Source organism: Hibiscus syriacus, unplaced genomic scaffold (genome assembly GCF_006381635.1).
Source record: "Hibiscus syriacus cultivar Baekdansim isolate YM2019G1 unplaced genomic scaffold, ASM638163v2 tig00008262_pilon, whole genome shotgun sequence".
In the NCBI taxonomy this organism is placed as follows: Eukaryota; Viridiplantae; Streptophyta; class Magnoliopsida; order Malvales; family Malvaceae; genus Hibiscus; species Hibiscus syriacus.
In genome coordinates, this window is record NW_024062160.1 from 96362 (window position 1) to 107317 (window position 10956).

The window sequence follows — 10956 nt, forward strand, 5'->3', positions numbered from 1 at the left end:
GATTCTTTTCCTTCCCCTTCCACCACTGCCCATACAATCGGAAACATCTAGTTATTTTCGTCTCTTCCAACAGCCACAAGCATTATGCCCTTCATAACAAATTTAAGAAAGTGTCCATCAACACCAATAAAAGGTCTGCAACCTTCTTTCCAACCCTGTTTCAATGCATGTAAACAAACATACATCCTACGAAATCTTACCACTCCATAATTATTTCTATCCACTGAAATTGTTATTGTACTTCCAGAATTAGAGTGTAGCAACTATGCAGCATACCCCCAAAGACTAGCAAACTCTTCAACATAGGAACCATTCATCTCCCTCAAAATGGTTGATATAGGTATTTAACACATATTATATGTTGCATAACCACCCAGTTCTGTTTTGCACATTTCCACCAATGCCAATATCTTCAATTTTGGTTCCATTAATATCCTATCTCTGAAATGCTTCTGAATCATCTTACAAGATAACATTGTATGCTTATTACTTCTATAACACTTATGCAACGAATTATATGTCTTCACAACATGGTAATCAAATCGATTGTCATGACTTATAAATATTTTCCAAGGAAAACCGATATTACAACGCACGTTTGTCATCTTCTTCTCATTTTTCACAAACCTCAATTTAACACATTTTGCCATATAATATTCCTTTATAGCCTCTTTGAATTGATAACAGTCTTCAAATATCATCCCCTGTTCTCATTTTTGGATGTCACAATTCGAATCATATCTAAATCCTACTATTCGACTCCCAGAATAAGCCCCACAAATATTTCCACTATCATCACTATCACCATATTCGTCTGGGTCAGAGGAGCTCAAGTACTCACTCTCATTACCCTGAAGCTTGGAAGATGTTTCGTTTACTGCATTTTCCTCAAAAAAATATTCTCCATTGTCTTTATCATGTTCAACTTGTTTATTTCCCATTTTTCATCCCACTTTTCAATTTATGTATGATGTTTATAACTTCATCATCCACATCAAATTTTAAGTCTATATTTTGTACGAAACATTCTTTACCCTCTTCATCAGCAGCATCCCCTAATTCAACAACATCAACAATTGGCTCACCATTAAGTATTTCCTCAAAATAATAACAACAATAGCCCCTAATTCAACATCCTCTATAGTAGCTTCAAACTCATATTCACCACTAGGCCCGTCTATAGCAGCTTTAACATCAGCTTCACCATCAGGCCCTTCCTCATTAGCAAAATCCCCAGACACTCTGTTTGCTTCTAAATTATCTTCATCAACAGGCCCGTCAACATTCGAAGGCCGAAAAAGTACTTTATTTGCCTCTAACCCATCTGCACTAGCTTTAGTAATTTCTTCACTCATATCAATTTTATGGTCACATAGATATCAACAGTACCATTCTTGATCAATAAATTCATCACCTGCCTAATTGTATCATCATTTTGAATCAACACCAAACTATCACAATCAAACTTCACATTAGCTTCCCTATAGTATACAAATTTATGCGGTCCATATCCCAAAAGTTCTATATTCCTTAGTATATCTCACATGCATAACACATATGGATCAATTTGAAAATTTTCATTTGATCCATTTACATATTCAAATCTCGGACTTATATTAAATCTACCACCATTAAAATATTACAGCACATAAATATCACCAACCATAATACTACATCACCAATAAAAAAGATAACATTAGCCATTATCATGTGACATGTATAAAACATGCTACATAAACAATAGCCATCATCGTCATAAATAACACATGTCATACTTTAAAAGGCAAAAAATCTTTAAAGCAATAAAGCGAAAGAATCCACATGAACCACATGCAAAATCCGTATGCTAATAGACAAAATATAAAGAAAATATAAATACACGTGCACCACATGCCACTCTGAATTACATTAAACCCCCACTTGCTATTAAAGAACCAATAAAATCAACAATCAGAATAATGACAAATTTAAGTCGAACACAACATGCTATTGAAAAACCAAAAACCAAATTCAAACATCAATATATTTAGGCCAAATAAAATCAAAATAATCCCAAACATAACATGCTATTACAGAAACAGTAAAACCAAGTTAGACAACAATATAATAACAATAATAATAAACATCATAAAAGTATGGTAAACCAACAACGTTTTCAGTTTGCATAAATTATGATAAACAATAAAACAAGAATAAAAGAATGTTTTCAAAGTGATACAATATCTCACCTCTTTTTCACCTTATACCCTTCCAACAACGTTAACATGTGAGAACAAGATTAAAAGAAGAAGTTAAATAAAACAATATTAAAATAATTTTTACAATGAAAAACTCAAAGTAAATAAAGATTCTTACCGATTTCTATTGTCATGGTCTTCAAATCAAAATGGGTATTGATTCTAAGTTTCCAGAGTTTGCGAATGAGTCATGCATGTTTTTTTAGAGTTTGCGAAGAAGTCATTCTGGGGTTTTAGAGTTTGCATAAAATGGTTTCTCCTATTAGGTTTTCTCGACTCAAACGAATATGACTTTTCTGGGGATGAGAATGTTTTTTGATGGACGATTCAGTTTTAGATGAACAAAATGCAAGATTCAATTTTTGAAGACGTTTCTCTTACGATCCTTTTTTTTCTTCAGTTTGATTCAAAGAAATTTGTGATAATTAGATTAAATGGGTTTGAGTTTTTTTATTCAAATAATCCTTTCAACTAAGGTTTTCCAGATACAATGAATAGTGTGAATGTTACATATAATTGTAATGATATGTTTCCAATCTTTTTTATTATTTACTTTCCACATCAGTATATTTTAATCCACTCAGCGTACAGTCAGCAACAAACGGAGGCAGCTGGCCAGATGATGTGCCACGTCAGTACAACGTAACGGGGACCATGGTCAACGGTAGTTTCTGTTGGTCAAAGGGCCCGATTGGTTTTTTTTATCGAGTTTGAGGGCCACAATCATCCAAAAAAATATTAATATGGGCCGCATTGGTTTTTTTGAAAGTTCATGGGCCTTTTATACATTTAAGCCTTTTTTCCTTTTAGAATTTGTAGGACGAATACGTATATGTTGCCCACAACTTGTCTCTATTATTTGCTGTATATGACACATCAACGCTAAGAATTCTTTGACTTGTTATAATTATTGGTTCATTATTCATGTTTAAGCATTAATTAAAGAATTGAAGAGGGGCACATAATAATTAGTTTCGACGTCAAGTGAGAAAAATGCAACGGAGAAGTATAGAAAATCACTTTGTTTTAAAGCTAAGATAATTTTATTTAGTAGAAAGTTGACAAAAGGTGAAAATAAAGGAAGAGGCGTGATTCATGTGTAAAGCCAATCTTTCAAGAATAATGGGAATAGGGGAATTATTTGTTTGAAACAACTTCATAATTAACCAATATGTATATACATCAGTTAGCAATTTAATATTGTTAATACAAGTTGATTTTGTTGATGTTGATTGAATATCTTGTTACCTACTGGTCGGTGGAGATAACGGTAGAAGTTTTTATTTATTTATTTGTTTATTTAGGGTGATTATAAGAAAATATATGCTTAAATTAAAACACTTTCAATCATTTGACAATTCACGTTCAAGCGTCCCTATATACATTGTGATTGAATCTAGAAAATATAGATATAATAATCATCCCTTTAACTATTAAAATCACTTGATTTGTGCATAATAATATAAGTTTATAAGATATACGTGTGCTTTTATGTTGTATTAATGAATTAGGCCTAAGTTTTGCATGTATTCGGGTGTTGACATTCTTTAATTTAGGTATTCTTATGATACATTTATTTTTGAGAAACTATCATATTAGTCACCCAATTATTATGGTGTTTCTATTTTAGTCATTAAACTATTTTTTAAAAATTGTCACTAACACTATAAAAATACATCATTTTGGTCATTAACTAGTTAATGAAAATATTGGCATGACAGTTCTTTAATTAGTGTAATAACATATTATGTAACATTCATTATCCATGTCACTCAATCAAAAAGGATGTCACGTATAAATAATTAAATAACTTATGGTTATATCGTAAATCAAATAAAATAATTAGGGCTTCAAATGTCAACCAAGCACCTTATTGTAACATATTCAATCATATAAGGACTTAAGCAACAAACTCTTCATTTGTGGCTATCAAATAATCTAGGTGTGATATATTCTTTTCCTCCATCTACAATTAGGGGTTTTAACAAGACACATAACTCAAAACCTACGAGTTATTAATAAAATATTTTGCCGAGAAAAAAAAAACTCCTCATTTGTGGCTATCAAACAACATCAATTTAGGCATGTTAGAGCAGGGGTATCGGTACCTCCTAATAGGTATCAACACTGTTGGTATGGTGTCGATATCCTATGTAGATACTAATATCATTTTAAGCTTTGAAATTAAAAAAAAGGTGTTTATACCCTCCAAATATGTATCTATAATTGAGAATTGGTGACGATACCTTATGCATATACCATATTTACTCATTGGAATTCTGGAAACAATTTATTTGGCAAGTTGTAAATATTCGTAAATATGAATATTTAAAGTTATTATATTATTTAAAATTAGAATCAAATAGATGAAATATGTAAATATTTTGAATTAAAATCATAGTTATCTCGATTAAAAGTTAAATATGTCATAAATTAATGGTGGATTACTAAAATATCATATTTTATATATAACATTAGTAATTAAATTAAAAGGATTTCATTTGATGATCGAAATAAAAATACATTAATAATTGAGTCACTATTTATGTAGTTTACCTATTAAATCATGGTCAATTATGTCGGGTTGAAAAGGGGTTAATTTATATGAGCTTTTCTCTACATGGTAATTATCAATATTTTGAAATTATTGTTATCATTTTAGAATCATAATTGTTTTGCAGACTTGTATTTTCCTACAGCTTATAAGCAGAAACTATGCTGGAATTTCTACGAATTCATATGTTAATTCCAAGCATGATACCAATGGATAGAAAATGCTTTCAATTAATGAGTCATGAGATATATATATATATATATATACTTTTTACATGGTTCAATAATCAACTGTTACATATGGCAATTTTTCTAGAGAAAGTGGCAAATCTTATATTTTACACGGGAATTTCACACAAAGCACAGACCCCTGGAAAAAAGAAAAAAGGAAAAAAGACCAGACCCAAATCTAAGAGAAACCACAGGCTATCTTCCCAATATGTAGATAAACATAGACCAATATCAAAAAGACCATGATGTTAGATCAAATTCATAGAGAAGAGAGAGGTTTCGTTGATAATGAAACTGAAATCTCTAAGCTCTCTAAGAAACTGAAGCCTTTTATCATTTGCATCAGGGGAAATAAACGTGGTCTCACTTGTAAACCACGCAAAAAAAGAGTATAGAAGAAAAACCCCACGGAGAAAACCCAGACTTTGGGAACAAGGTGGAGATATGGTCTAAAAAAAAGAAGAGATTTATTGGAGCCTTGGTTTCCCTTAGAAGATTTGAGGGGAAAAAGAAAACAAAGAAGATTAACTTAAGGTATTTGTGGAAATTAAGAAACTGACATCACATGAACTTCAATAAAGCCACTCTAATGTCCTTAAGAAGATCCTTCACTGTCATATTGAATTCAGAATCTTTCTGCAAAGAAAAAAAAACCTGGTGTTGGTTTCCATTGTTAATGATGAATTCAGGATGAATTCAGTTAAAAGTTGTGGCAGTTAATTACCATGGCAATTATGGTTATGTCGAGAGTGGAGTTCCCAAAAGGCAAGACACAACTATTAACAACAGACAGACGAAGGTTCCCTATTTCGCTTAGTATTTTGGCCACGAACCCTTTGCGTTTCTCGCAATGGATTCGGATTAGAACATCGTTACCGGAGACTCTAGCTTCGATTTCCGGCAGCGCTGCATCGGTGGTCGGCCCTTCGGAGTTGTCATCACATGAAGAAGATTCATCATCAGCCGATAACTGGGATTTCTTCACAAAAACTACAGATTCCACAGTTCTCTTCTTGGTTTGCTCCTCCAGAACCTTTAATCGTTCTTGAAGTTGTTTCACGTACTTGATAGCATCCCCAAGAACCGAAGCTTTATCCATCTATAAACAAACAAACTAACAAAAAATCATGGTTTCAGCCAAAACAAGTCTAGATTAATTAATATATACAAGAAAGATTAATTGGTGGTACCTTCTTTAAGCCGGGAACGATTGCTGAGAGAGCTATGAAACGCTGGCTAAGTTTTTCTCTTCTCTTTCTCTCAGCCAAGATGTGATCTTGAGCGATCGAAGGGGTTCTTGTCATCGAGTGAGTCCCCTTCATCCCATGATAACTATTGCTTTTTGGTGCATAATTCGTGTTTACGAGAGGTGAAAACTTCACGTTTCCAGAAGATACAGTCTCGTCTTTAGGGTTGTTGAGAGAGTTGTCAAACAAAAGGAACTGAGAGGTGGGAGACGAAGGTTTAAGTTGAACATGATGGGTGGTTTTGAGATGTTTTGCAGGTTTGTAATCAGGAGTTTCAATGGATGACGAACCGCCGCTAAAAGTGGCGGCGTTTTTGTCGTAACACGAATAGGTCTCGGAAGAGAATGATTGCTTCAAATTCCCTCCGCCGACCATGGCGGTCGCAAAATCATCTGCGGTGGCCAGTTCAGCTAGAGAGTTCATATGACATTGGTGGATGATGTTGTATTCATCTATTCCCTGTATATTCCAAACCCCAAATTAATATATATGCATATAATCATGAAAATATCAAGTCGAAAACATCCTAGTTCTTACCAGTTCAGATAACCATTTAGTTGATAAGAATCCATAGTTGAACAGGAGAACTTAGAAAACTGCAGCAATTATTCTGAAGAGAAGACTTGGCATCTCATTCCTCTTATAGTTGCAGCATCAGTTCTGGAATTTTGTCCTTATTGTGAACCCATTATTCAATTCAAGCCTGTGCCCCCATCCGTCTTCTTCATTTGAGTTGGAATCGTGGTCATTGCTCCCAATAATTACAATTACTAATGAATCCATGCTAATAAAATAATCCTAATTTGATCCAAGAAAAGATTGCGAATCCACAAAATGGGGGAATAAACTGGAATAATTATTGAATTAGTCATTCAGGTCCCTGTCCAGATTTTTATAATGGTATGTATATCAATTCTTTATTAATTTTCAATGATTATTTGTTTAACCATTATTAAAAAAATGCCTATCATGAATTATTATTATTCTCTTTAGAAGATCTAAATTCGAACAATTATATTTGTAGGGTATAAAATATGCATATGTTATCGATAAACTCAAACAATTATAAACAAATATAATTTTACAATTATCCTGCATTATTTCAAAAAAAAAAATCTTACTTATACCCTGAGTTCTTATCTCATTATCTTAAAAAAATGGATGGACACAGAGATTTATGTTATGATAATGAATTTATAAAATATTAAGAGAAGTCGAATTTATGAAATTTTAAAAAATAAAAATATATTTTCCATAAAAATATCTAAATTTTATAAAAATTTAAAATTTTAGAGGACAACCGTGAAACTTAGCATTGTGGTTTTGTTTAATAATATATTTATTTTTTGACTTCTTTCAATTCAATGTGAAACTGAGTATTGAACCATTTTTATGTCTGTTTGACGTAAAGGATGCAGAAAAAAAAAGACACGTAATTTTAGCATGAAACATGTGTTGTGGAACTTTTCTACAAAATTAGGTATGCAATTAATAATATTCAAGTAAATTGGGAGGAAAATCCTTTGGGATATTAGTGAAATTGCGTGATCATTTTCATAAACGTGCACATTTTCCTTTGTTTCGGGAAAGTATCTAAAGGGTCTAGAGAATGGTCTGCAACAAGAGATTCAGGTTTTGTAAATTTAGTTTAGCGTAAGGGTATTATTATTAATTTATGTTTAGAATAAATTATTTAAATGGTCATTTAATTTTTAGATTGTTTTTGTTTTGATAAAAAAAATGTATTTTAATTTAATTCTCGTTGTTTGAGATATTATTTATTTTAATCATATCTTAAGTAAACTCATATAATGTTAAATTTATCATATGAAAAATCACATCTATTCAGGGAAGGAGTCAGGATTCCAATTTAAGGGGATAAAATATAATTAATCATAGAAAATGAGGGGGGCAGAGTATAATTAACCATAGAAAATGAGGGGAAAATCAAAATAATCTGAAATTTAGAGCCGTAATTTCATATTTTCCTATATATTTTTTAATAATAATTTTTCTGTAGGAGAGTGGCCCCACCGACATAAGATGGCTCCATCATTGTATCTATTTATCCTATCAATCTACAAATAATCATCATCATCATCTTAGATCTGATGTCAGCGCTAAAGACATGTACATAAATCATCGTACAATGCTGGAGAATCTCTCTCTATTGTTCATCATCATTTTTGATTCATTTATTCTTTTTTTTCTCTTTCCCTAAACAATTGGTTGCAATTCTCCCTCTTAATCAAAAGGAATGAATCGTCAAAAGCAATCAGAACTCTATTTTACTTATCTATTTTTCTCATCAACAAAGATAAGTAAAATATTTTAATCATCCTGAAAATTTCTTTTAGAAGTATATAATCAATGTATCAACTTATCATTAACAGGTAATAAAATTATGCTTTGTTTTAAATGGAAAGGAGAATAATACTTAATTGGTGGGAGTGCTCAAGATTCTTGCTGTTATTTGTACAAAAGATTGCGTGCAGCCACCAACTGATATCCTTGATTTTCATTTTATAATTTTATATCGCTTACTATTCAACTTTTTAAATCTATAAAAACTTTTAAGGTAAATAGATAGAAAGTTACAGTAATCCGTTCAAATGTAATTTATCAAATGTATTTGTAAATAAATCATAAAAAATGGAACACCTTAGTCTATTATTAATTTATACCATATATAAAAGTGTAAATTCATATATTTTTGCTATAATTATCGAAGTTAAATCATAGAGAAATTAGAGGTGGCAATCGGGTCATTTCAGTTCGGTTTATTTTGGGTTAAGACTACATTTAATTTAACTTCAAATCGGTTGGTTTTAGGGTCGGGTCCAAATCGATCGATTGACTTTCGATTCGGATTAATATCAGATCGATTGATTTTGAGTCGAGTCAATATCAGATTAATAGGTTTCGGTTCGGATTAATTCGGCCTTATTTCGATTCTGGTCAACATTTAGATTTCGAGTTGATTTCGGTTCTAGTCAATCATCGCCGCTCTTTGTCGTTATAATCGTAAGTGTTATTCTTTATTACTTGTAATTCAAGAATTTTATGGGATTATATGCGGTCAAATCCCAAATTTAGGGCTAGAAGATTTAGTTGAATGCGACTCTTGTTATTTTATGCTGCTACGGAAGTTGACAAGCGTATTGACTTTAATGTGGATTGGACTAGAATAAAGTCTAATAGTTGATGCTGTTGACTAATATTATAAGATTTAAGAGTGTTGTACTAAACTATAAACTCTCTCATTGGCGTGTCTATTTTTTTATTGATAGGCGGCGACACTAATTTTAATGTTAGGTGTCGACCACCAGTATTTTTTATTGTCTTTTTTCTTTTTTTATATTCTCTCTATTTTCTTTTATTTTTTAATTTTCAATAAGTCTATATGTATGACACGTTTTTATCTACTTTTATGGAACATTTTCTTATATTTTTTGGTACTTTTTCGGTTGTTTAGTCGTTTTTTCATTTATATTTTTTCTATGGGTTGATTTGACATTGTCACGAGTGATCAAGATGGTGTCTGATTTGCATTCGTGGATAACTTTTCACTTTGCTCGAGTCTGATTTACGGTTTGTCAATGGTTTTTCAATAACTTGATCTCTTTTTGTGGTTTATTTGCAGATGAGATCATATTTGCTTGTACCTATTTTTGTTCGAGTTTCTTGGTTGGATTTTTAATCTTTCCTTGTTTAATCATTATGTGATCTTAAGTTGCTAGTTTCAATGATTATATGAAATTTTCCTAATTATGTGCTAAATTTACGTTTGTTATTGTAAAATTTATGATTGTAATTATAAATCTTTATTGTAATTTGAGATATTTTCTATTTTGAATAAAATTAATTACTTTTATAAAAAAAATGTTGAGTATTTGACTTTTTAAGATAATTTTATTTATTTTTTTAAACAAATATTGAAAATTCTTTTTTAAATATAATTGGGTTTGACATGCATGAATAGTTGAGTGTCGGTATTTAACTTAATTTGTATCTTCATATCAGTTTTGAATGAGAACTCTTTATTTGACTCTTATATTAAAAATTTATTTTCTTTTAAAACTAGTTATAGTCAACCGTCTAAATAATGTGAATTAAAGTTATCACATAAATTATAATTTTTTATTAATGTTTTGAAATAATTTCGAAGTTATTAGATCAAATATAGAGATGTTCTTTTAACCGAGGAAAGATTATATTAAACCATTAAACTATTACTAAAAGTGGTGGTTAACTAGTAGTATAATATAAAATGAGAATACAATATACAACATTATACTATTTACCACATTGCTAGAAAGAAAATAAATAAATAAATAAATTATTTATTCACTAAGATCAATTATCAGGTTGAAATCGAGTCAAATTTAGGTTCGGATCGTATATGGAGAAATTAAATTTGGGTTCCTTTCAGTTTGAGTTACTTTCAGTTCAATTTTTTTCGGTTCGAGTTGATTTCGGTACTTTTTCTTTCAATCTAATTAAAATTCAGATCGGTTTCGATTCGATTCAGTTTATTTCAAGTTTCGGATTAATTTTGAGTCAAAATATCCAAATCTATCAAATATTGGATCAATTAAATCGATTCAAACAATCAAATACGGGTCGAATTTGCGAGGTATTACATAAATATAAAAGAAATTACGAACAAATTTTTTAATCATGATCTT

The 10956-nt window shown here is 30.8% G+C and overlaps 1 protein-coding gene across 1 annotated transcript; it reads right to left on the minus strand.

Annotated features, from left to right (window-relative positions):
* Positions 1 to 5344: 5344 nt before the first annotated feature.
* LOC120202144 (transcription factor bHLH18-like) lies at positions 5345 to 7017 on the minus strand. Its single transcript, XM_039202624.1, has 5 exons — positions 6972 to 7017; positions 6806 to 6855; positions 6212 to 6727; positions 5746 to 6120; positions 5345 to 5657 (listed from the first exon to the last, which is right to left on the minus strand). The coding sequence occupies exons 1-5, from the start codon at positions 7015 to 7017 to the stop codon at positions 5583 to 5585; spliced, it is 1062 nt and encodes a 353-aa protein (XP_039058555.1). The 3' UTR covers positions 5345 to 5582.
* Positions 7018 to 10956: the final 3939 nt, after the last annotated feature.

Bases quoted from the DNA above. Each gene is read 5' to 3' on its own strand.
- LOC120202144 (XM_039202624.1), bottom strand. From the start codon at position 7,017: ATGACCACGATTCCAACTCAAATGAAGAAGACGGATGGGGGCACAG. The intron at 6,728-6,805 runs GTAAGAACTAGG...TGGAATATACAG, and splicing joins CTAAATGGTTATCTGAACTG to GGAATAGATGAATACAACAT. The intron at 5,658-5,745 runs GTAATTAACTGC...TTTTCTTTGCAG, and splicing joins ACATAACCATAATTGCCATG to AAAGATTCTGAATTCAATAT.